The 26,967-nt window shown below is 37.9% G+C and overlaps 1 protein-coding gene across 13 annotated transcripts in view; it reads right to left on the reverse strand.

Moving 5' to 3' along the window:
* The window catches only part of LOC577455 (protein mono-ADP-ribosyltransferase PARP4), a 99,030-nt gene extending 76,207 nt beyond the window's left edge, over nucleotides 1-22,823 (reverse strand). For 11 of the 13 annotated variants that reach the window (XM_030994770.1, XM_030994767.1, XM_030994768.1 and 8 more), the window contains exons 1-13: nucleotides 22,616-22,823; nucleotides 18,989-19,152; nucleotides 18,083-18,281; nucleotides 16,938-17,010; nucleotides 14,158-14,239; nucleotides 12,282-12,434; nucleotides 10,937-11,098; nucleotides 10,210-10,350; nucleotides 9,558-9,737; nucleotides 5,090-5,250; nucleotides 4,049-4,186; nucleotides 1,487-1,585; nucleotides 373-559 (exon numbers count right to left, since the gene is read on the reverse strand). In XM_030994770.1, the coding sequence (XP_030850630.1) occupies nucleotides 373-559; nucleotides 1,487-1,585; nucleotides 4,049-4,186; nucleotides 5,090-5,250; nucleotides 9,558-9,737; nucleotides 10,210-10,350; nucleotides 10,937-11,098; nucleotides 12,282-12,434; nucleotides 14,158-14,239; nucleotides 16,938-17,010; nucleotides 18,083-18,281; nucleotides 18,989-19,123 (1,710 nt within the window). In that variant the 5' untranslated portion in view covers nucleotides 19,124-19,152; nucleotides 22,616-22,823. The remainder of the gene's footprint in view (nucleotides 1-372; nucleotides 560-1,486; nucleotides 1,586-4,048; nucleotides 4,187-5,089; nucleotides 5,251-9,557; nucleotides 9,738-10,209; nucleotides 10,351-10,936; nucleotides 11,099-12,281; nucleotides 12,435-14,157; nucleotides 14,240-16,937; nucleotides 17,011-18,082; nucleotides 18,282-18,988; nucleotides 19,153-22,615) is intronic. The other 2 variants (XM_030994762.1, XM_030994774.1) reach the window with 2 other exon arrangements.
* Nucleotides 22,824-26,967: the final 4,144 nt, after the last annotated feature.

Here is a 26,967-nt window from a genome sequence, read left to right on the forward strand (position 1 = left end):
TGCAAGATACATACATGACCTATGTTTAGCAGGAATCCATTAATCGGTTCTTGAGATAACGCGATCACGAGAACGGGATGACGGACGGACGTACGTACGGACGGCTAGGGTAATAATTTCTAAAGCTCTTTGGAAGCCTGTAGAGACGTTGTATAATGTGCTAGCACTATACAAGAACCGAATATTATTATTATTATTATTAAGCACATTAAACAAGGGATTTCATTACAGCAAGTTTTTGCTAGCTTCTTTCCAATTGGAAGGCCTAAATTTATGTGTACCATTTTTATTCAATAATAATTCAGTGATTTTGAAATATATTTTGGCGATACTAAACCATAAAAGATGCAATATGGAATGGATAATACATACTTTGAAATCTGATGCTATCTGTCCAGGTATGGCTCCTACACCCTTGACACTGTCGAAGCCAATAGGAGGTTGGTTGAGATCAGAATGGTATTCATTCACCTCATGACATCTACCCAATGATACCTCACACATCACCAGGAAACGACTATGGCTCAAAGTGCTCTGCACAGAGTAACAGGCACTAGTGCTGAAATAAAGAAAAACTAATCCTTCTCAATACTAAACTTACACAGAAAGTACCTACATGTATGTCTCTTCATTTCTTTCCTCCTACATACAATTAATCTCACCAAACTACATGTTTATTTACTGTAGCAAACTACATCTCTATACACATTTTCAACAATACCTTATTACGATACTTTAGAAAGGAAGTTTAAAATGTCACCCCCTGTAAATGTCTGTTTCATCATTAGCTTATTGGGTACAACTCAAATGAAAAAGTTTCTTCCTGTATGATATCACACACTATGTCTGCTTCCCACTGAATTTCATTGGTGATCTCAATTTCAAGATAAATCATAAATTACTTTCATTGTCTATTTTGTCTCATAGTTTCAATAATCAAGTTCTCGTTTTGTATACTCAAAGGTAAGGGTTTTAATCAGAATTTTTGTTGGGGAAATTTTGAATAGTTTATCCGGGGTAAACTTTTGCGCCAATACAGAAAATTGCCCCAATGCGATGTATTACCATGTATTGATTATTTGGGCCACTTTGGGGCAAAAACTGACAATAATGATCACGTTTGATCAGGGCTAATTTTACCAATCGTTATTATCAGCAAAGGAGATTTTATTTTGGTTACATCAAATCTTTGCACAGCACAAAACGTACACCATTTGGTACAAGGCTCTGAAAATCAGACTATTTACTAAAAGGATTGCAATCCCTAAAGTCGTTTTGACAACTCAGTCGTTTCCCCCCACAAAAAGACATTTTCAAGCCCCTTCATTTAGAGGGAACTAGTTCTAAATTAGCATTATCTCTCAAATGCTGGAGAAATTTAACCTTTTCATTTTTTGGGCCTGCAAATACATTGTAGGACATAGTATATGTTTAAATAGAAAGCCACTTAGACTGTTTAACAAAGTACTTGTTTCAATACATGTACCTAGCACTATCAGCAAAGTAGATTCCATGTCCTAGCATTCCAGCATCTGTCCGGTTGCCTCCCAAATCCTCAACCACAATCTTTGGCATCAACAAGCCTCTACAGAAATACAATAATGCACATTTTTTTATATGATAGATATTTATATAATATTGACTGCATGGCCTTGAGGGAGATACCACATATATTACCCAAACTAGACTCATATTGCCCCGAGTCCAAGACAAGGGCAATATGGGTCTTGTGGGGAAATATATGTGGTATCTCCCGAAGGTTAAGCCAGTCAATATTGTTATTATTATCCAAATCAGACATCAGCAAATACATACATGACAATCTCATAGAACTGAAAAACTTTGTCAAACCAGCACTGTGCATCCAGCTGCTTGACAAAAATTTTGATACACTGCAAACAGTGTACCCAATTTGGTGTGATTATTACGTCACAATAGAGTGTGCGCAAAGAGCGCAGGTACGCATAATAGATGCGCAATGAAAAAGACAAAATACGGCGCAGTGAATATGGTCTTATATTTTCTGCTTTTTGAACACATAAAGTCCATAGGTTTTTTCATGAGATGGTAATATGGTCTCATATTTACTAATTTGCTCTTTTAGGATCATAACAAGTGTAATATGATTTTGTAAAACCACTGCTCAGATGTCTGATATGGGTAATAATGCAAAATGTTCAATTGAAATTAATTTAGAAAACTATAGTATGAGAACACTCCTGGTGATAAGTGCTATGAATTTACTCTGACCGGTATAGAGTATAGAGCTGTGACGTCATATAAATTTATATTTAGAATTTCTCATTTTTTTCTTCATTTTCCGAAAAAGCATCAAAAATAATGTCCAAACGCCGAAAACCAATTGAATATGTTAAGTTTGGGCTGAGATATGATCAACTGAATAAAAAGATTGCCTATAGGAACTCAGTGTTATATGCTCTGGCTCCTACCATTAGGAGCCAGAGCATATAACACTGAGTTCCCATAGGACATATATTTATTCAGATGGTCATATCTCAGCCAATACTTAACATATTCAGTAGGTTTTCAACATTTGGACATTATTTTTGATGCTCTTTCAGAAAATGAAGAAAAAAATTGAGAAATTCTAAAATTTGATTTTTGATGACGTCACACTTCACCACTCTATACAAGAAAAAACTAAATGTGCTTCAACTATTTCACAAAATTTGCCACTATGAGTCCTAAATTTCATGAAGCTTTAAGTTTGATAGACATTGAAAAAAACTGTTTTTAGAATGATTCCCAAATAAAAATGAATAAACATCTCATGCTAGTACTATCAATCTTATTCATTTTTTAACACATATTCCTCGTACAAAATAAGGGAATGGGAAAGGCACAAGCAGTTTTATCATTTCCCAATAAAATTCCTTACATTTTTAAATCCAGAGCAATTTGTAATGATTATGGATTTATATAAGATGTATCCTGTATTCACTGTTGCTCATAAAGTTGGAATATTTTGTTTTACCCCAATTTATGGAATTATTTTGACAAAGATTTATTCCTAATAGCTCTAGATAATAGTATACATTCTCAGATGTTATTGAACAATAATTTGCCAGTGTTTGTTTTGCGTGACTGCTAAAGCATGTGTATGCTTATCAACTAGGGGACCTACGCCCTTAAGTCATAAATGACAGTAATAAGGATTAATGCCCACAAAAGGGCACTAATATAGCACATCGCACGGTTTTGATCCTGGGGCCTCACAGTTACGAGGCCATTGCTTTGCCACTGAACCATGACTGTACGCAGCGGGGGCTAGGGTAGGGGGCAGTTCCCAAAATTTAAAAAAAACAGAGAAAGTGCAATAAATTATCAATAATTCATTGCATTTTACCCCGGTCCCCAACATTAAAAAAACCCTCTGTACGGCCATGCATTATAGCTCAAGGCATGGGCACACAGAAGATTTTTTTTTCTGTTGGGGACCGTGGGGGGGGGAATTCAATTAATTATTGATAATTTATTGCATTTTCTTTGTTTTTTATATTTGTGGGAACTGCCCCTTACCCTAGCCCCCGCTGCGTACAGTCATGGTTCAGTTGCAAAGCAATGGCCTCGTAACTGTGAGGCCCCAGGATCAAAACCGTGTCGTTATATTAGTGCCCTTTTGTGGGGCATTAATCCTCATTAATGTCATTTATGACTTAAGGGCGTAGGTCCCTTAGTTGATTAGCATAGTAGCATAGTAGCATACACATGCTTTAGCAGTCACGCAAAACAAACACTGGCAAATTATTGTTCAATAAAATCTGAGAATGTATACTATTATCTAGATCTACGGTATTAGGAATAAATCATTGTCAAAATAATTCCATAAATTGGGGTAAAAAAAAAAATATTCCAACTTTATGAGCAACAGTATAGTATGTACCATACACAACACTGTCTTATCTGGTACCATACAACATGGCAGCACGTTATTTATTATTAATGTTAGTTTAATGTTCTTTATATAGAATGGAAAAATGATTACTATGGATTGTTTTTATTCAAAATAGATCATGTTCATACATACCTGGAAAGGATACCCAGGAAGTTGGATGGTTTTGAAGAGTGAAACAAAAGCTTCTTGTTGCCGAGGTAATGAGTAAAGTTTGCATTTTCTACAAATCGATCAACTGCAAAAACTCTATTTACCTTGAAGGCCTCTTTCCTTAAAAAGACAGAGAAAAAGTTATAATAAAATTAAGACTTGTAAAATAATGACCAACTGGTTTTAAAACCCTTCTGCTTTGCTGAAATTTTCAAAATTTCAATGTCATTTTGAAACTCAAGTAAATAAACCATTAAAGATCTGAACACAATTACATTTTATGAACAAATGCATCTATTAACCAACATTTCCACAGAAAATTCAAAGCCACATACTGTATAAATGAAATAGGTTTCAGCAGGCAATTCTATGTACAACTGTATACATGTACACGCATGTCAACAACTGGTTGTACTTTAGTCTCAAAAATTAGACATACAAGTACATGTACCGCAACACAGTCCAATCACCTATTGAGACCTACATGTAATATCGGCTCAAATTTGATAATAAAAGGATTTTATGTAGGGAAAACAAACAGACAAGGGACATGCCCATTGCAGTCTTGACTGCATTGTGCAATAATCAGGACAGCATTCTGATTCAGTGAAAATTAAATTTGAGCTTCTATAGGAGTGCTGCCCTAAGCCCCCTTCTCGGCCACGTGCCCCATTTAAACAAAAACTTGAGACATAAAATATTTTCGCTATGAAAACTTAAATTTGCAAATTTATGATAAAAACCCTATCAAGAATCCTCAGATTCTGACTCTGCACAGCGTTCAGCTTTTGTAAAACTGCAATTGTAGACTCCTGAGAAATGTTCAAACTGTTAATTGAATTGATCAACTGTTTACTGTACACATTCCCTCTAAATTAACACATTTTGAAAATGGATTTGAAGTAAGAAATATTAAAAGATACCCAAAAACGAAATTCTATTGCCCAATTCAAAACAACATATTATACTAGCTGTCTGCCAGAAAGATTTGGAGGCGGTAAGCATACATGATTCTGATCGTACCCTGTAAAGCTGTCTTGAATCTGTTGTAAAACTTGCTGGTATTCTGCTGATTCAGATGGTATTTGTTCAATGTGACAACGTAGAGTACGATATTTGGCCCCTGTACTTGCACGAAGTGACCAATCAGTAGCCTCACACACACTGTGAACATCTGTTAGCAACTGCAAAATTGGGTTTAAACATAGTTAACAAACTAATAGTATGAACCACTGCTCTCACCATTGAGTTACTGTACTACCAGGGGAGTGTTTCACAAAGACCAAGATTGACTTAAGTTGGACTTGAACTATGGCAGGCCATTCATGCCACTGATTGCTCTCATCATTGGTCTCTCAAGGGACACCACAAATCAGTTACAATTTTGATAGTTCATTGTTGAAGAAAAAAAAAGTTACTTACATTGTAAACTTATTTAACCCTAATAAGGGTGCATTATGGCCCCCCTCCGCAATTTTTCTGATTGTTCGGGAACGCATATGGATGGCGCCCTGCCACTCACAGACTTTGCTCTTTTGAGTCTTGAGCATCTTTTTTGTTGAAAATCGGACGTACAGTTACAAAGTCACATGACCTTTTGTCTTTGCATGTCTCAGCCCCAAAATTGCTCATTTTCGTGATTTGTGTACAAAACATATCAAAATTTCATTTTTTCTAAAAAGAGATAAAACATTGGTTATTGGGTCTTGTTTAAAGTTTTGGTGTTTTTGGGAGTCAAAATAGTTGAATTGTAGTTAGAAATGAAATAAAACAACAAACAATAAAATACATACATGTAAGTTAAAAAACAATGAAATACATAAGAAATTATCCAAACAAGAGATAACATAAGAAACAACCTAGCTCTTCCAAAAAAAATTTTGTATTATTGTTGAATGGTCTAACAAATACATGTACCGGTAGTGAAAAAGAATGCTTGAATATAAAGAATATATGATTTATGGGTAAAAAGGTGAATTTTATGACCTTATTTGCATCCCCAGATAGAGTAACAGTACCTTTCTCACCAGATTGAGTCATTGTATATTATTTATAGTGCTGGTCTGGTATCCGACCGTCCATGGCACATATCCATTTTCAATTGGACGGTTATTTTTTATTTATTTATTTTTTTTGCCAACTCTGTCGGCAGTAATCCAGGTCCGTGTTAAAAGACCCACGCGGGGAAGGTGCAGTTGAAGGCGCCGATTTGTGCTTGTGAACTTGTCACAAATAATAGTAACAATGTCGTTTTTAGAAGAATGTGTAAGATCATTAATGAAAATTAAAAACAGTAGAGGACCTAGGATAGAACCTTGTGGTACGCCGTGTGTGATAGAAGAAAAATTGGAGGAAATATTATTATAAATTACATATTGAGATCTATTAGAAAGATTACTTTTAAACCAAGATGACAGACAAATGTGAGTGTTGTTCTAGTTTCTGAGTGGTAGGTCAACACACCGATTACTGAGCTAGGAGACATTGCCAGGCATAGTGCCAGGTGGAGGGGCATAAATTGAAACTTGTAAAAAAAAAAAAACTAACCGAAAACCGTCCGGTTTTGACTGGTGGTTAAGCGGAATTGGAGATATCCGTGATGTTACAACACTAATTATTCATCAGACTGAGTCACTGTACCACATTCACCAGATTGAGTCATTGTATAATATTTATCAGGTTGAGTCAATAAAGCAAAGATAATCTTAAAATGTAGAGATATCTCAGCCCCCCCCCCCCCTCCCTCAAAAAAAAAATAATAATGATAATAAATTAATAGACTAAAATTGAATAAAAATGAAGTTAAAAATCAAACACTTGGAACAATGAAAAGATGTAACTTTACTCATGGTAGACTAGGGGTCATACAGCTGCTTAAAATGTTTAATGAGTGTATGCTATTAGTATTAGTCCATTAGACGCTCTGATTAGGCTTGGGATCGAGCGAGCGCCGAGTACCCAATTCTTCCCGATTCTGAAATCCAAAACCGAGGAGTCGATTACCCGAACACGTTGGTTCCGAGACTCCAAGACTCGAATCTTTGGCGCTGGAGCCCAGTCCACAGCACTGAGCATGAGAGCATCAAAGCAGAATGCATGTGATCTATGAGAGCGCTGATACACACATTTGTGAGTCAGAATAAAACGTGTGTGCATGTGGTCGGCAATACTGCTGGGTGCTGTCTGTAACTCTGCAGGTCATCTGCCCCCCCCCCCCCCCATTATTGGCCCCATTAATTTCCCATCCTTTATGAGCTATGTGACCATGGTGTGATCAATGAGTTGATTCATATACATTTTCTCTCGTGAGCGAACTGATTTATGTGATTTACGTGTTTACTCTAGACATTGTTTAGTTTTCTTCCTCCAAATAAACATAAGTTACAGTGTCCTCCTCCTTTCTCTCTGTCTCTTGAATTCTCCTCATCAGGTTTCTTTTCTTTCTTTCTTTTCTTCTTAAAGAATAAGTTTGACAGGTCTACATCTACTTCTTCCTCTCATATTCTCGTTGTTATCAATTATCTTTGTATTCAAAACATTTGCTGCATTATGTAGCCTCGTCTATTTCCGAGGAACAAATTATTTATGTTCGAGTAATCCAACACTACCACAGGATTACAAACAATATCGACTAGTCTTCTTGATATGACCAGCTTGTAAATATGTAAATATAATTTGTCTACTCCAACAGCATTTCCTTTCTAAAAACGTATATTTAACTGTTATTAGTAATTATTTAGTATCAGCATTAATAAAGTGATATTTCATCATTCATGTCATAACACAAACATGAGTTTTATTAGTCGATATGCAGTGACAACAACAACATTGAAAAATATCGTTTTGGCATTAGCGCAATCTCTAACAGAGGCTGAAAATGCAGACTAATATTCCCCAGACCAAGATCTAGCGTGCACCGTTATCTCTTGTTTCTAACTTTCTATTGTGCGAGAGAACGCACATGGTTGTAACCATGGGGTGCCACACGCTGGGGCTGGGGTCATTAATTGACAAAGTGCTTGGGTGCATATTGGGCGGGCGGTCATGTTAGCATGAGTTATTTATAAATGTCCTTTTGTTTAAAGCTCTTACAAGTATGAGTTGATTATTTAATCATTCTACGTTGACGTTTAAAATTTAAGACATGTTTTGGGGGGGTTTATATATTTGCCATGAGTTATTGATTTATTACTTTTTTTAATTTTTGTATATTTGATTGAAAGTAGTAAAATAAATCATTTTATAACTGTTTATAAAGCTAGGTCTGCACTTTGATCTTCTTTTTTGTAAACTTGGAAGTTCTGTCAAGCTGTCTCACCTAGCTGGCCTTATCACCATTCATCTCTTGTTTGCTTGTAATTGTAGAGATATCATGAGACAAAACAGAAACACAACACCAATTTACACTCACATACATTCATACTTTGTTATGATACTCATTTTTCAAAGTAAAGTTTTTCACAAGAAAATCAGAGAAAATCAACGTGGCAGTCCATGGTTGCACATTCCCCCAAGACCACACACAGCGCTAACAGTGCCACTGCTGTCGGAACCGAGAGAGCTAGCATAGCTCACTTTGACATTGCTATTTGTTTCCATCATTATTGCCGCGATATGTACATGTATATACTTTTCGTGAATAGAGGTATGAAATGAAAGCTTGAATTGTGATTATTCTAGCCATGTATATTGAATTGTGATAAGCATTTTTTTAAAGTAGAGTTTTGACAAGAAAATAAAACAGTTGTCGTGACAATTGCACGCTGCCCTCGTTACTATCAATGCAGTTCCACACACTCGATTCTGCATGGAACCGACATACACAGTCAGTACATACAGAGTATGTGTATGGCCTTTTAGTGCATTGCAAATCTGGCAGCCAGCGGGAGTCAATTCCGCTCGGAACCGAGGCCGAGAGTGGGAACTGAGATCGGTTTTCGTCAACAAGAGAACCGCCCAAGCCCAGCTCCCATACAACAGTTCGCGTTGCAGTTCTTTTGTTGATTTGTAACTATAAGTGCATGGTAAAAAAAAAAATGTCAACATATTTTTGCCCAAGGGCACCCTTGAGCTTGAGCAATGTGTGTATATCAAAATCCAATGTGCAGTTCAACTTTAATATGGGAATACAACCTGTGATGTTCTGAAAGGGAAGGTTATATCATGGAATAGTATCGCACGTATAGCCTATGTTTCATTGCACAAGATGAACAACACTGTTTGTGATGGGTGCAGAGACCCCCTAGACTCTAGAGACCTTTTATTTTTCTCCTTCTGTCATTTTCTCTTTTATCACCCACAATGCATTTCTTTCTCCAATTATTTTATTCCATATTCTCTTTTTATCATTCCATATGCACACAATATGGCACCTTTCACGATTATAGAGAACTTTCCTCGAAATGCATGGTTTCAAGCATGCAGAGATTGAGTTTTGGCTCTCCCTACCATCCTCTCTGCATACCAATGCTCACTAATCTTATCAACTAACCTGACAGATGCCTTGTTCTCTGGTGATGTCCTGTTTATTCTTCAAACCAAGCTGTTTCTTATTATGAGGGATCTGAGAGTAGTATTCCCGACTCATGATCAGCCTGGACATCTTAGCTTGACTAGTCTTTGTATCCAGACCTTCTTTGATCTGCAGTAGCAGGGATTCACCTTTCTCAATCTGAAGGATATTAAATTCCAAAAGAAATATGCATCACAAGTTAAACAGATAAGTTGAATGGACTGGTAAAAGTAGGTACATAATCTGACCAATAAGGAATAAAGTTATATATATTTGAAAGTTGAAATCATTCAATACCCATTATGGGATTCTGATGAACTGGCAATGTTTGTATGAATCTATGTAAGACAATGCATTTCTTTATATTTGAAGGGAAAAAAAGATCCCAAGGAAACAGAAGAACAAAAAGAGCTAAATCAAAGCAGGATCTAGTTTGTTAGGTTCTTGGTATATTGAGGTTTTGAGACTGTGGCAATGATCATTGCCAGAGGAGGAGAAAGACGAAGGTTACTTTGGATGAATTGCAGGAAGGATTGGCTTGAAGAGAAAGAGAAGTAAATGGATGGGGTAGAACTGATAAAGATGGCTACAGCATAATCACAAAACTCTTCATTAAAAGAGAAAAAGCTACCTGCTCATGCGTGACACTGGCCATGGGGCACGAAAGTATGTCATTGAGATGACCTACAGCTTCCAACCAGATCTGTTCAACAAGAGATACTACATCTGATGACAACTTCTCTCCAGCCAAACAACTAGCCTCAAACGAATCCTAAATCATTGCAGGGGGAAAAGACAATAATGCACTGTCCCTTTATCAAGCATTCTATGAAAATATTTCTACGGATCATTATTTGAAAAATGCTGAAAAATATATTTCATCACGTGGTTTACTGTTCAGTTAAAATGAAATTAACACATAAATGTTATTTGTGTGACACTTTTTAGACAATTAAAAACTCAATAAAAATTTGCAGTCATCGTAAAATAATGCTATGAATGAAAATACATTATATACCAAAGCATCCAGTAGTCCTTTGTAGATGTGCACTCTCATCTGAATGCACCCATTATTGTTCAGTAGCTTAGTATTGTCCAGTATCTTTTATTGCCCTTTAAACCCTGCTGTACATTCATTTAACCACCTATATGCATACTTTCTAAGTTTAGTTCACTTTCTGATGAAGCCTTTGGGCGAAACAGACAATTCAATTCAAGTCAAGGTATTTTATTTACTCACTGTAGCCAAAGGCAAGAAGAATAAACTAATCCAGTCTGCATATTAAATTCCAATTGAAGCTTCACGATTCTATTTTTTTTCAACTATTTCTGAATTTAGAGTGACATTAGGCATATACCTTTCTGAACGTAGGAGAACCTATCCATCTGGAGATGATTTTCTTGCACCGTTTCATCTTCCATGGTGGTTTGATGCGTTGTTCATATAACTGACGGTAGATATCAACTGCTGCTTGACTTGTCTTCAAATATCGACATTCTTTCACTCCACTCTCTTCATCCTGTCAAAATCATAAATGACCGCATTGATACTTTATCCAGGGTCTCATGTAAATCATAAATGACCACATTGATACTTTATCCAAGGTCTCATGTAAATCATAAATGACCACATTGATACTTTATCCAATGTCTCATGTAAATCATAAATGACCACATTGATACTTTATCCAAGGTCTCATGTATATCATAAATGACCACATTGATACTTTATCGAAGGTCTCATGTAAATCATAAATGATCACATTGATACTTTATCCAAGGTCTCATGTATATCATAAATGACCCCTGTGATACTTTATCCAAGGTCTCATGTAAATCATAAATGACCCCTGTGATACTTTATCCAAGGTCTCATGTATATCAATCATAAATGACCCCTGTGATACTTTATCCAAGGTCTCATGTATATCATAAATGACCCCTGTGATACTTTATCCAAGGTCTCATGTAAATCATAAATGACCCCTGTGATACTTTATCCAAGGTCTCATGTAAATCTTAAATGACCACATTGATACTTTATCGAAGGTCTCATGTAAATCTCAAATGATCACATTGATACTTTATCAAAGTTCTCATGTATATCAACATGGCATGAAGTATACTTCATTATGCTGCCTCATATATTCATTGGATTCAAACTGTAGTCCTAAAAATAGGTAGTTACTCAAGATATCAGGATCTTCATATAAGAACAGATCCTTGCTCTTTCATGAGATTATTTGAGAAATTGTGTTTTTCTACACATTTATAATCAGAGTTGTGACACACACTCACAAAACTATCCAGAACTTGACAACATTCTGTATGTCTTGTAGGTATTATAAAAGAATGGACTCTAGCGTTCTTACTTTGTTTATTTAAACAGAAGTCACATATACTGACATGTCAGATCTATTTTGGACAAAGGGGCGCTGAAACAGGAAATACAGTTAAAGAATGCTGAATGATCCAACATCTCAATTTGTACAGCCAAGGAAAACCAGGGTGAAATTGCATGGCGCTGAACGAGAATAATAATAATAATAATAATAATATTTAATTTTTATATAGCGCTTAATACAAATGTCTCTATAAAGCGCTTTACAAATTATAATGGAGTATCAAGTCTAACAGATATGAGCGCTATACAAGAACCCACTATTATTATTATAAGACACTTTATTTGCTTTTGGTTTTTACCTTCAGTTCTGTCACATCTCCATAATGTGAAAGCACCCTATACATAAAATCATTGTCTGGTTCCTCATCCCTTCTCTCTCCTATCTTCTTCTTAACTGCATGTAGCTCTAACTGATAAAAGGTATGTTTACCAGTCTTCCCATCTTTGATACTCTGAAATGACAACAATCCCATCAGTTACAAAACAAAAATTACTGCTATGAAAGAAAAAAAAACATTAGATAAAGACAAACAAACAAAATTTTATTCTGTACTAAACTTGTTAAACAAAAAATTACTCAGAGACTCAAGTTTGAACAGGTCTTTTTTTTTTGTGGCCACACATTTTCAATGCCTTTGGTATTTGAAAGCCAGATAATTTTCCCTTATAATGGAGTTACTCTCACAACGTATTGTTATATAATAAAGTACCATGTAAAGATAGATTGACAGATAGATACTCATGGTTATAGCTTGTAAACCAGAACGTCAATGACGTAGCGCTCATCCGCATCTCGCAACAACAAATATCTTAAATTTTATGTGGTACACTTTTGAACTGGTCAAAAAATTAAAATTTGATGCCCTGGAAGGGACATAATTTCATTTAGCTGTACAAGAACAAGATTAAATAGAAACTAAAGGAAATGTAATGAAAATTGGTTGAAAAATATATAGTTTTATGACAAGCAGGACTGCATAGAGGTATAGTGTACCAAAGTTAGCTCTATGATATAAAGCAAATCAAACCAAAATCGGTCAAAATATGAAGGAGAAGAAGCAATTTTTGTGATTTTTTTAAAAATAATTTTTGGAATAAATTTGGATAAAGTACCATAAATAATCAATGGAGCAAAGTCTCACAATTCTGTGTAGAAATTAAGTGTTCCAAATTTAGCTCTACCAGATAAGGCAAACCAAATCAAAATCGGTCAAGAAATGAGGGAGAAGAAGCAATTATTTTTGGAATAAATTTGCATAAATTACCATAATTAATTAATGGAGAACAATTTCAAAATGCTGTGTAGAAGTTTAGTGTACCAAAGATAGCTCTACGATATAAAGCAAACCAAATCAAAATCGGTCGGGAAATGAAGGAGAAGAAGCATTTTTTGTGATTTCGAATAAATTTGCATAAATTAGCATAGATAATAAATTTCACGATTCTGTGTAGAAGTTTTAAATCCCCCTCCTAGCCCTATCAAATGAAACAATCAGAATCAAAATCGGTTGAATAATAACGAAGAAGAAGCATTTTGAAAACTGTGGCGCCAGGACGGAATGACGGACGGACGGACGCCACGCCATGGCATAAGCTGATCGGGGCCTTCGTGCCAGATGAGCTAAAAATGGGGGATGCCCCTTTGACAATAATAAATCTTGCTTTCCTGACTTTCCACTGTATTCAGCATTACTGTACATTCCCATATTGCAACATCATTATAACTGATGCTCTAGAGAACTCTTAAAATCAAATCTTTTCTGCATATGCAACATTCAGAGGAAGTGCATCATCTCTGATGTTTCTTGCTTGCATAAAATATCCCAAGTACAGGGTGGCATTGTAAAGAAAACCAAACAGGCTTACAGATGATAACAAATACATTAATAATAATGAGAAATGGAATACAAGTTTCAACATTATAGCGAGTTTAAACAGCATTTCAATGATGGGTAGAACTAACTTGAAATTTGCACCAAAAATTGTTGATAGAATGAAACTTAATGTACACCTGAAAGAAAGGTTTCAGTAATAAATATCAGAGAATGAACATAATCTTGAAATGTATCTGAACCTGTGTGAATGTAGTAGTCCAGCTATAGCTGGAGAATCAAATCAATGATTTGAAAATGAATAGAAATATGATCTGAGGTAGAAATAAAGATGAAAACTTACATCCAGAAGAAGAGTTCTTGCAACAAGATAATCTCCTTCTGAGGGAAACTCTGGAGCATTTGGGGCATTCCATGGATATACTCTGAGGAAGATATGTAGGGAATGAAGACTTTTGGATATCCAAACCACACAGAACATGAATAAAGAAAATTGTAAACATGAGAGCAGTGTTATATAAAGAGTTGTAATTGATATCAGCTTGTGATTGATTCATATCAATTGTAGCTCTTTACAAGTAAGGACCCTGGTCCGGTGTTTGAATGAGAAGTCACCTCACCCATATCAACAAATTTGCTTCTCTTTTCCATGTCTCAATAAACATTGTCATATTTTCGAAAGGCTTTTCACTAATTGAATATTGAATGAATGAACACATATTTTAGATTACACATTACAAATTTTCAAGAAAGAGAAGTGAGTTAGTTCTATACTTTGTAGTTTGTACAGTATTTTCCAATATGTGCCTGTGTTTACCAAATGTACTTGTAAATCACAACAAGATATATTTGACTGCACGTCGTCTCCATGAAATTCTCACTTGCACACATTTCACTAGAAGCTTATTGTGCTATGACCTTTGACCTCTTACTCAAAACTAATCAGTTCATCCTTGCACGCTGATTCATACTTTCATTAACGTTTTATTTTAATTACTTCAATGCATTTCTAGGTTATCGCGGTAATGAGATAGTTCACCCTCAAAGAGCTGCTCCCTTGACCCTCTACCAACATGGCTGTTGAAGAAACATCTGAGAATTGTATTTCCTGAACTTGTTCACCTTACCAGGTTCTGTCTATTGGTGCCTACAGATCTCAAAGAAGCGCTAGTGATACCAGTCATCAAGAAAGCATCACTAGATAGAAATGATCTGCGGAGCTATCGCCCTGTGCCAAATATACCATTTCGGTCTCAGATTATCGAGCGAATAATGCTTAGACAACTTACTGAGCACATCCAGGATAATGGACTTGCTGAGCCTATGCAATCGGCATACAAAGAACACCATAGCACTGAAACAGCACTACTTAAGATTCAGACGGATTTACTTCAAACCATTGACAGTCAGAAAGGAGTAATGATGGTGCTGCTTGACCTGTATGCTGCATTTGACACAGTGGACCATAAGATTCTGCTGAATCGTCTTGAAGACCATTTTGGTATTATCCATTCTTACCTTGAAGACCAGAATAGCTATGTTCTAATCTCTGGTCAGCTTTCAAAAGCTTGTACATTACCACATGGAATTCCACAAGGTTCTGTCATCAGACCATTGTTTTTCACCTATTACTTTCGTCCCATTGGTGATATTCTTTGGGCTCATGGTGTATTCTTTCACATGTATGCAGATGACATTCAGATCTATGTGATGTTTGACTCAACTGATCCAGTTGCAATTGATGCTGGGCTTGGCAGACTCAGTAGTTGTATTACTGAAATTCAGCGTTGGATGAATGCGAACAAGCTCAAACTCAACGATGGCAAGACTGGATTCTTTGTCTCTGCTTCACCACATCATCGATCATCTCATCTGATGATTGCTATCAGACTGATGATTGGTGAGAAATCCTTCCAACCATGTAAGACCATCCGCAATCTGGGAGTAACACTTGAACCTTCTGTGAACTTAAGTCTTCATGTCAACCTTCTCAGCAGAAGCATCAAGTACCACCTACGTAACCTGTGGAGGGTGAGGCGGTTTATCAATTAGTCAACATGCCACGCTGTGGCGAGGGCTCTTGTCCTTTCCAGACTAGACTACTGCAACAGTCTCTTCAGTGTTCTCAGCCAGAGAGACCTTGATCACCTTCAGAGACTACAAAACTCAGCCGCAAGGCTTGTCTTTTCTGCTCCTCTTCAGACTCACATACAACCTCTTTGACTTCATTGGCTGCCTATACGACAGAGAATAGCTTTTAAGATCCTACTACTGGTCTACAAGTCTTCCATCCACCGATGTCCCCCGTACATAGCTGACTGCTTGGTTCGTCGCCCTTGAGTCCGAAATACCAGCTCATCATCATCCATTTGGCTCACTCAGTGTCTCTCTAAGAAATGTGCTGGTGAATTGTCTTTTCCATCAGTTGCTGCAAAACTGTTGAACCAGCTATCTACCGCTGTGCAGATGGCCTCATCTGTTGGCCAGTTCAAGAAACTACTCAAGTCACATATATTCTGCTAGAAATTACTTTATTACCAGCCTTCATATACTTTGCTGATCTCTGAGAAGTGTCTAACTTTTGTATTTAAGTGGCCCAAACATTGTGGAGCATGTGTGCAGCGCTTTGTAACTGCAAGGAAAAGGCACTACAGCTGTATATCAAATATCTTTTGGATTGGATTGGATTATGGCCTGCTTCAACACCTTTAGGACCCTGGAAACATAATGTCTCAGGCACTTCCTTTGGTTGTGGAAGCATTAAAATAATAATTATTTTAATTAGAAATAGCTCCTTTTATTTGCTTTTCTTGTTATTTTCAAGGCCAAAGCTTATTGGCATACAGTGTACATAAGTGCATGTGCCTTTAAAGAAAATAGATGAGATATTAAACAAAGGGTAAATTAGATGAATGTGCACCATAGCCCTGTCTCAGAAAAATAGAATGAGTTGCAATTGATCCAAATAAACTGATTACAAAGTTACCCTAACCCCCAATCAATCAAAATCAATCATCCCTTTCAGTAGGACCCTATACATTCAATGCATGTTATCAGTTGCAATCAATTATGATCAATCATAACTCTTTTAATAGAAGACAATGAATAGCTCAGAAAACATACCTAACAGAGCGTAAATCCAGATGAAATGCTCTCTTCTTGATGATCAAGTCTTTGTCTTTCCTCTGGCGAATACCTGGAAGACCAAAATCAAACAAACAAGTAATGTATCTTCTCTTTTATATACATGTACATATGTTATCATTGATTTTATAACCTTGAAAATGACATCACTACCATAATTTAGGTAAAGCAGGTCTTGATGCAGAATTTAATTCAATTATTTTAGATCATTGATGCACTTATTGTACAAAATGTACAATATAAATAGAATTACTATAAAATATTTCAATCAGATTGTGTAAATAATTTTAATGTACATAGTGTATATTTGTTTGAATTATTTTTGTGTATATATATTTCATAACAGAATTGAGTTATTGTTAGTGCAAATCAAAAACAATTCTTTATGATTCAATGTTTACTCTTATTGATTGGCATTCAATTATGGTGTATTTAACGGGCCAAGCTTCACTAGCCCTTGCTATATTTGTTGGCTCTATGAAAATGCTCTCAGCATGTGTGCAGTCGCAAAGGTACTCTGAATTGTTCCCAGTCAATGATACAACTCATAACATGAATCTCTGTACAAGCAGAAAGTACAAAAATGTTCATGCCAGGACCAAACGGTACCAGAACAGCCCCGTCACATTCTTGAGTTCTTGTCTTAATGAATAAAATCAGTTGGTTGTGTGAGAGGGGTGAATAATAAATTAATAATAATAGATAATAATGATGAATAATGAATAATAATGATAATGAATAATGCCTGAGGCTACATTTGTACATGTTTGGTATTTTCTAATATTTCTTTCGTTCTCCTGACTAAATTACAATATAACAAGGTAAATATAATTATGTAGCCTGAAAAAATATGAAAAGATAAGTATGTAAATAAGTATAGAAATAAGTTGCTCTTGATCAAAGTTAAAAGTCCATTCCAATTTTTTTCTTCTTTCTTTTAATGAAATTCATGAATTATATTTGTTCTTACTGTTCAAAACAAACGCAAATACTCCTTCAACTACAGACGAGATATCATAAAGAAATTTTCTGGAAATAGGCTAAGAACACTGTATATATTTATGTTCTCAGATTAACTATCATATTTCATGAAATGAGTTAGAGAAAGAAAAATGTGAAGATACCTGAAATCTTGCCATGTCCAAACCTTGATTGAGCCTGTGTAACAACAACCAAGTATGGAGTCGGATTGAGTAATCGTGACGCAGCCACACAGTCATCCAAGTAAGATGTACCGACGATAGGGATGTTCAGCTTCTGTGCCTTGTTACATTTATGAGAGAATCCTCCTCTTTTACTTTCATCTACTATCATATGGGTAGTCTACAAAAAACAAGAAAAAGTTAGGAAAAATCAATGCAGAAATAGAGACTAGTACAATATGGCACTACTGTGCAGGTGGCCAGTAGATTCAGATTCACATAAACTTATTTCAGCTTTTACTAAAAGGCAGGTTATGTCCTACAAGTTGGCCAAAATTAGATGCAGTATCTTTGTATGGTGTCTTCAAGTGGTGTTTTTTTTAATTGATGTACACATACGCTATAACATGACAAGAAACAATGAACATGCAAACAGAGGCCTGGGACCCGTTTCACAAAGCTATTTTTTCAATGACAAATGACATAAATCAGTGACAAATCTGCTGATAACCAATCATAAGCTAGAATTTTAGTAGCTTACAACAAAAACTGTCATTTGTCACTGATGACAAGTTTTGTGGAATGGGGCCCTGGTCCAATGACATTACTCCTGAAACCAACAAAGATCTTAGAATGGAACCCTGAATGAGGGAACTTTTAACTACTGTAATTCACTTCAGACTTCACCTTCATGGAAAATATGTTCTTAAAAATAAATAATAATAATATAGGCCTATATGTATTTTTATTTGTTGGATAGACCAGATATTGGATTAACTCTCTCGTTTAGTATAACTTGAATACTTGGAGACCACTTCTTCTTATTTGCTATAAGTATGTAGAGGCCAGGGTAGGGTGTTTTCTGATCGATGTAGGTGACTGACATACCTTGTTATTGAGTGAGTAGGCCACAGTACCACTGTGATGGGTAATCTTTGTCTTCAATCCCTGACGAACTTTGTAGCTGACCTTGATGGCATCAAGGTCAAATACAATCTGACATTTGTCAAAGACCCCCATCATGGAGATACTCAAGAAATCAGCGGTAAAATCTAAAAGACAATTAAAAAAGTATATTACTGCCCAAGCAGAAAAGTGTTAAAGTTGATGTTCTAAGTCAATCCCAAATATTGAGATAATTACATCAATAAAAAGCTTTTAACCCTCAGAATAACACTGGTGTCCAACTGACAAAAACAAGTTTAGAATGGTGACTTTATGCGAGTAAACTCTACCAAAATATCTAAGTCTGAAACACGGAGGTGCATGTAGAGTCGGGCCTCTATCTGTGACGTCATGAACGGGACTCATGGGCTTAGTGAGAGTGAATGGCAGTGATATCCCTACGTAAATACTATCCTGTCAGAGCTTAGATTTGTTGTTGTTAATGAGTATATTTGATGGATTTTCTGTTTTCATTTGAATGAAGAATAACGAAGCAACATTTTCCAGTCGCTGATTTGCTTTTATATCCTCATATTCACCTACTTGGTAGAGATTTAAGACGAATTTACTGCTTGGGAAACAAAGGTAAATCATGCGCGTATGAATATTAAAGCGGATGCATTATCTTGTCATCAGAAAAGGTACAGGAGCAGTTTTAAAACGAATAGGCCTAGAACTACGATAGTACTTATCATAGATGTGTGTGACTGCCTCAAAAAAGGATACAGTACCAGTTAAACATTTTATGTTGTAAAATATCAAACTTGAAAATTATTGGGATTACTTCTCGGTATTTAGATCTAGAGGTCTATAACAGCTGCATTTTTCTGTCTCAGAATTTTTTTTAAGGTAGAAGTTAATGTTAATAATAATAATAATAAGTTATAATGATAATAATAAAATAATGTTGGTTTGTTTTTGACATTTTCATTGATCTTTCAGGAAAAGAGTGTATGATTTATCATTAAATATGATTACGTATGCATTTCTTGCTCAATATTATGTTATTACTTGTTGTTATTCTCTTAATTCTGTATAATTTGTCTCTTTTTTTAATATTTTTTTTTACTTCCCTCTGTTTTATTCTCTCTCTTTAATATTAGAATGTAAAGATAGGCCAAAGATACATAGCAGCATATTCCTACCATTAAAAGTTTCCCGAGACAGAAAATGAACTTAAAATCGAGAAGTTATCTGTCGATCGTAGTCGTACACCTTGGCCCGAATTCACAAAGCAAGGTTTGAGCTCAGACCAAGGTTTGACCTCAAACCTCCTTTTGTTTCGCCAAACCTCCTTTTGTTATTTACAAACCTGGTTTGTAAATAACAAAGGGAGGTTTGGCGAAACAAAAGGAGGTTTGAGCTCAAACCTTGGTCTGAGCTCAAACCTTGCTTTGTAAATTCGGGCCCTTGGGTTTGTCCAAAATCTGAAAATAGATTCTTGTTGCGGGTCTTGTTGCAAGCGCAAGGAAAATCATCTTTATTCGTTAGAACAGCTCTCAAAATACTCACAATTTCCATGTTTCCTGTCATGACTGTGTTTATAAAAGAATAATGATACATTTAACAATGACAATTTCATCTAAGAAGAGGGATTTTAGATCTAGAAATCACGAGGGGAAAAAGTGTGGCGAGTTGTCCGAAAAGGCACCCCACCCGGGACAACTCGCCCGTGGCGAGTTGTCCAGGGTATTGTGGCGAGATGTCCAGGGTATTGCAGGGCTGCCAACCTTTGGAAAGAGTTTGGAGTGAGACATTGCGAGGGAGCGAAGCGACCAAGCCCGAGGGCGCGAAGCGCCGGAGGAGGGGATGGTATGGAAGGGGGGTGTCCCCCCTTGCACGGTAGGGAGCTTTTACAATTTTGCAATTGAAATGGTGCAATCTGGTGCATACTTTAACCCTGATTCCATAAATACATAAGGCAGGATTCAAATAGGTTAATTGATTTCATGAAGTACACTGACTTTGAAAAAATATAAACTTCCACATTTGTAAGTGCATTATTCCAAATCAACTGTCTTTATAAGCTTAGCTGGCTGGCTGGCTGACTGGCTGGAATGCTCCCCAGGGAGTGGAAAATGTGCACACATTGTGTGCGGGTAAGCCTGAATCCGATGACCAGGGTAACAATATATCTGTAAAGCGCTTAGGCACATCGTTGGATCAGTGTATTGAGCACTATATACAAAAATAGATTATTATTATTATTATTATTAGCAGTTGAACCTCAACCTCAACACTGAGCCACCCGGGCCGGGCCGGGCCGGGCTGGGCTGGAGGCCAGGCGCGATGTACAGCGATGACAGGCCATGGCATCGACACTCGCTTGTCGTGTCTCGCACAAAAACCCCGCTTCATAGTAAAGTGACGACATCACTCGCACACGCAGGATAAGCCAATCGCAATTCACTACCTTGTCTTTGCGCGGCAAACCGAAACCAATTTGCATTGATGGTTTAGCTTTGCGCATGTGTGGTTAAAAGAATGTTGAAACTTTCGGCAGGGATATTGAATAGATCTATCCGATATTATAGGTCCAATAGACATTTTTTTTTTAGTTTCTATTTTCGGGGTTCAGCGTGAGAATTCCTATGATCAGCGTGAGAGCGTGAGAATTGGGTGATTTGCAGGAGACTCAGCAGATTGCGTGAGAGTTGGCAGCCCTATATTGTGGCGGGTTGTCTTGGGGCGGGTTGTCTTTGTGGCGAGTTGTCTGGACCGGTGGACCCCCATTTGTTACATAAGTCACATAGCACTGCTCTATGAGATTTGGCAACTGCATTGTGGCATTCTCCACGGGGGTATTTTACTGGGCCTGGGTTAGGTTGGCAATCTCCAGACAGAATTATCATCAGGAGAATGACTGTATCCTCTTCCTTCTCTTATACATCGGTTTTATTCTTGGGAGCCCTGCCCTACAGGATTGCCATGTAGAATTCATCAAAAGAGAAGTGGGCCTAAATCTAAGACTAAGAAATGAGGGTGTCTTGGTGGCAGACACATTGACATTTGAATATCCATCCTCTCCACATAAAACATTATTTAGTTGACTAAGAAAGAGCAGGATGAGTAGGAATTGTACAAAGTCTCTCTAATCCAGTCTCTTTAATCCAGTCTCTCTAGACTAGATCTAAGTCTAATCATCGGTTGTTCCACTGAGACTGCGTCTGGCTTCACTAGATCTAGGGTCTAGACTAGACCGAATTTTTCTGTCTCTTTCGTTCGTTAGCCTCTGATTTGGGTAGGTCGGCTCTCTCTTTACCGACCTACCCAAATCAGAGGCTAACGAACGAAAGAGACAGAAAAATTCGGTCTAGAGCTAGGGTCTAGATCTAGACCTCCGATTATATGGGGAATGTCAACAAATGTCAGTTTTATTAAAGAAATGACCCATATCAGACGGTTATTTCTGTCTAAGTCAGCTAGGCTCAACACTCAACATCACAACATTGATATTATAGGTCTAACAGTCTAGGCCTAGATCTAGGCCTAGATCTATCCAACTAATTTCAACTATCCAAGACCAAGTCTCAGAGTCAGAACACTTTATTAATTATTAATTATAATTACCGACTCATGTGAATAACATCATTCATTACCGCCGGGGAGTCTGCTCCGATCTCTGCAACTCGCAGAAATAGCCGTCCGGCTGGAGGAGTTTTGGCCGGAGTTTTATAATATCTTGAATTTTAAGGAGAAAGATTCGTTAGAGCCCGACGTACGACAGCAGCGCTGATATGATGTGCAGTGCTAGTACGTGTTAGTGCTAGTGCCAAGTCAGGAAGTGCAGTGAATTAATTGAGCTAGCTGAGCAATTGCCTCATTGTCTAAAAATAGAATATGACGACAAGCAAAACACGGAAGTGACATAATACCGTACACGGCTCAGTTTTATCATTGCAGCCGAGCACTGTGTCGATCATCCATCCAGGGAGATGATGGTTCATGTTTTTTGAGGCCCATTTTAGACCAAAAAGAAAAAAAAAAAAGAAAAAAATACATGAATTCAATTATTAAGGCTGCACAATAATGCACCAGACTGTGGTCTGTACTTCAGACGTCATCGTCATCGAAGAAGAATTTATCATAATAAACCAGAGTATAGTAATTATAATTAGATCTAGACTCTATAGTGATTTGGAAATGAGCAGAATCCTTAGGCTTGTACTGGCATGTATAGGGGGTGCAAACAAAAAGAGTAAAACACGTTGGATTGAAGATTAGGAAACAAAATAACAAAATAAACTGAATAAGTAAGCCGGATAAGAGAAAAAAATCATAAGAAAATAGACACCATACACACAGGTTTTGAAAAGTTAATGATTGCATAACCGTGGTAAAGAAATTCATCTGGTCCACCTGGTTAATGATTAAAAACCAATACAAATCTCCCATGGAGCTGGGTTGAACAAACCATTGTTTAGATACCGATGACTTAGAGCAACGTCGGCATCCAACTGATCCAAGGATGTTCTTTGATGTAACCAGGCGCGGATTCAGGATTTCTTAGGGGTCGGGGCCCAAATTTGAAATTATGCGAGCATATTATTAGTACGTAATGGTGATCAGCAATGCATTGACGTAATGGGAGGGGTGCAGGGAGGGGCGATTTCCCCCCTCCCTCCTCCGCAAAGCGCCGATCGAAGCTTTGACGTTTCATTAAATTATTAGAGAGAATTAGACGATTCGCTGTACCATTCTCGAAAATAATCCTCGTCAGAATACAGTTTTCCCCCTCCCGCACGACGGCGCAGAAGCTTTTACGTTTCGTTAAATCATTAGAGAAAGAATACGATTCGTTGTACCGTTCTCGACTCTTATCCTTGTCTAAATTCAGTTCCCCCACCTAGCTCCTACGCGGAAGCGTTGACATTTCATTTAATTATGAGAGAAAGAAGACGATTCGTTGTACCGTTCTCGAAAATAATCCTCGTCTGAATTAAGTTTCTGCCCTCCCGTGCGAAGCGCAGAATCTTTTACGTTTCATTAAATCACTAGAGAAAGAAGACGATTCGTTGAACCGTTCTCGACTCTTAATCCTCGTCTGAATCAATTCCCACCCCCCTCCCGTGCGAAGCGCGGAAGCTTTTACGTTTCATTAAATCATTAGAGAAAGAAGACGATTCGTATTACCATTCTCGACTCTTAATCATTGTATGACTTCAGTTCCCCCCCCCCCCCTTAAGCGAAACGCGGAAGCTTGACGTTTCATTAAATTATTAGAGAAAGAAGACGATTCGTTGTACCATTCTCGACTCTTAATCCTCGTCTGAATTCAGTCCCCCCCCCCCCCTCCTGCGCGAAGTGCGGAAACTTTGACGTTTCATTAAATCATTAGAGAAAGAAGACGATTCGTATTACTATTCTCGACTCTTAATCCTTGTATGACTTCAGTTCCCCCGTCCCTCTTGCGCGAAGCGCGGAAGCTTTGACGTTTCATTAAATTATTAGAGAAAGAAGACGATTCGTTGTACCATTCTCGACTCTTAATCCTTGTCTGAATTCAGTCCCCCCCCCCCGGCCCCCCCCCCCTCCCCCCTCCTGCGCGAAGTGCGGAAACTTTGACGTTTCATTAAATCATTAGAGAAAGAAGACGATTCGTATTACCATTCTCGACTCTTAGTCCTTGTCTGAATTCAGCCCCCCCCCCCCTCTTGGACGAAGCGCGGAAGCTATGACGTTTCATTAAATTATTAGAGAAAGAAGATGATTCGTTGTACCATTCTCGACTCTTAATACTTGTCTGAATTCAGTCCCCCCCCCCCCGCCCCCCCCCCCCCCCTCCTGCGCTAAGTTCGGAAATTTTGACGTTTCATTAAATCACTAGAGAAAGAAGACGATTCGTTGAACCGTTCTCGACTCTTAATCCTCGTCTGAATCAATTCCCCCCCCCCCCTCCCGTGCGAAGCGCGGAAGCTTTTACGTTTCATTAAATCATTAGAGAAAGAAGACGATTCGTATTACCATTCTCGACTCTTAATCATTGTATGACTTCAGTTCCCCCCCCCCCCTTAAGCGAAACGCGGAAGCTTTGACGTTTCATTAAATTATTAGAGAAAGAAGACGATTCGTTGTACCATTCTCGACTCTTAATCCTCGTCTGAATTCAGTCCCCCCCCCCCCCCCTCCTGCGCGAATAGCGGAAACTTTGACGTTTCATTAAATCATTAGAGAAAGAAGACGATTCGTATTACTATTCTCGACTCTTAATCCTTGTATGACTTCAGTTCCCCCGTCCCTCTTGCGCGAAGCGCGGAAGCTTTGACGTTTCATTAAATTATTAGAGAAAGAAGACGATTCGTTGTACCATTCTCGACTCTTAATCCTTGTCTGAATTCAGTCCCCCCCCCGGCCCCCCCCCTCCCCCCTCCTGCGCGAAGTGCGGAAACTTTGACGTTTCATTAAATCATTAGAGAAAGAAGACGATTCGTATTACCATTCTCGACTCTTAATCATTGTATGACTTCAGTTCCCCCCCCCCTTAAGCGAAACGCGGAAGCTTTGACGTTTCATTAAATTATTAGAGAAGGAAGACGATTCGTTGTACCATTCTCGACTCTTAATCCTCGTCTGAATTCAGTCCACCCCCCCCCCCCCTCCTGCGCGAAGTGCGGAAACTTTGACGTTTCATTAAATCATTAGAGAAAGAAAACGATTCGTATTACTATTCTCGACTCTTAATCCTTGTATGACTTCAGTTCCCCCGTCCCTCTTGCGCGAAGCGCGGAAGCTTTGACGTTTCATTAAATTATTAGAGAAAGAAGACGATTCGTTGTACCATTCTCGACTCTTAATCCTTGTCTGAATTCAGTCCCCCCCCCGGCCCCCCCCCCTCCCCCCTCCTGCGCGAAGTGCGGAAACTTTGACGTTTCATTAAATCATTAGAGAAAGAAGACGATTCGTATTACCATTCTCGACTCTTAATCATTGTATGACTTCAGTTCCCCCCCCCCTTAAGCGAAACGCGGAAGCTTTGACGTTTCATTAAATTATTAGAGAAGGAAGACGATTCGTTGTACCATTCTCGACTCTTAATCCTCGTCTGAATTCAGTCCACCCCCCCCCCTCCTGCGCGAAGTGCGGAAACTTTGACGTTTCATTAAATCATTAGAGAAAGAAAACGATTCGTATTACTATTCTCGACTCTTAATCCTTGTATGACTTCAGTTCCCCCGTCCCTCTTGCGCGAAGCGCGGAAGCTTTGACGTTTCATTAAATTATTAGAGAAAGAAGACGATTCGTTGTACCATTCTCGACTCTTAATCCTTGTCTGAATTCAGTCCCCCCCCCCCGGCCCCCCCCCCCCCTCCTGCGCGAAGTGCGGAATCTTTTACGTTTCATTAAATCACTAGAGAAAGAAGACGATTCGTTGAACCGTTCTCGACTCTTAATCCTCGTCTGAATCAATTCCCACCCCCCCTCCCGTGCGAAGCGCGGAAGCTTTTACGTTTCATTAAATCATTAGAGAAAGAAGACGATTCGTATTACCATTCTCGACTCTTAATCATTGTATGACTTCAGTTCCCCCCCCCCCTTAAGCGAAACGCGGAAGCTTGACGTTTCATTAAATTATTAGAGAAAGAAGACGATTCGTTGTACAATTCTCGACTCTTAATCCTCGTCTGAATTCAGTCCCCCCCCCCCCTCCTGCGCGAAGTGCGGAAACTTTGACGTTTCATTAAATCATTAGAGAAAGAAGACGATTCGTATTACTATTCTCGACTCTTAATCCTTGTATGACTTCAGTTCCCCCGTCCCTCTTGCGCGAAGCGCGGAAGCTTTGACGTTTCATTAAATTATTAGAGAAAGAAGACGATTCGTTGTACCATTCTCGACTCTTAATCCTTGTCTGAATTCAGTCCCCCCCCCCGGCCCCCCCCCCCCCCTCCTGCGCGAAGTGCGGAAACTTTGACGTTTCATTA

The sequence above is a fragment of the Strongylocentrotus purpuratus genome, unplaced genomic scaffold, assembly GCF_000002235.5.
Source record: "Strongylocentrotus purpuratus isolate Spur 01 unplaced genomic scaffold, Spur_5.0 spur5_scaffold_21, whole genome shotgun sequence".
Taxonomy (NCBI): Eukaryota; Metazoa; Echinodermata; class Echinoidea; order Camarodonta; family Strongylocentrotidae; genus Strongylocentrotus; species Strongylocentrotus purpuratus.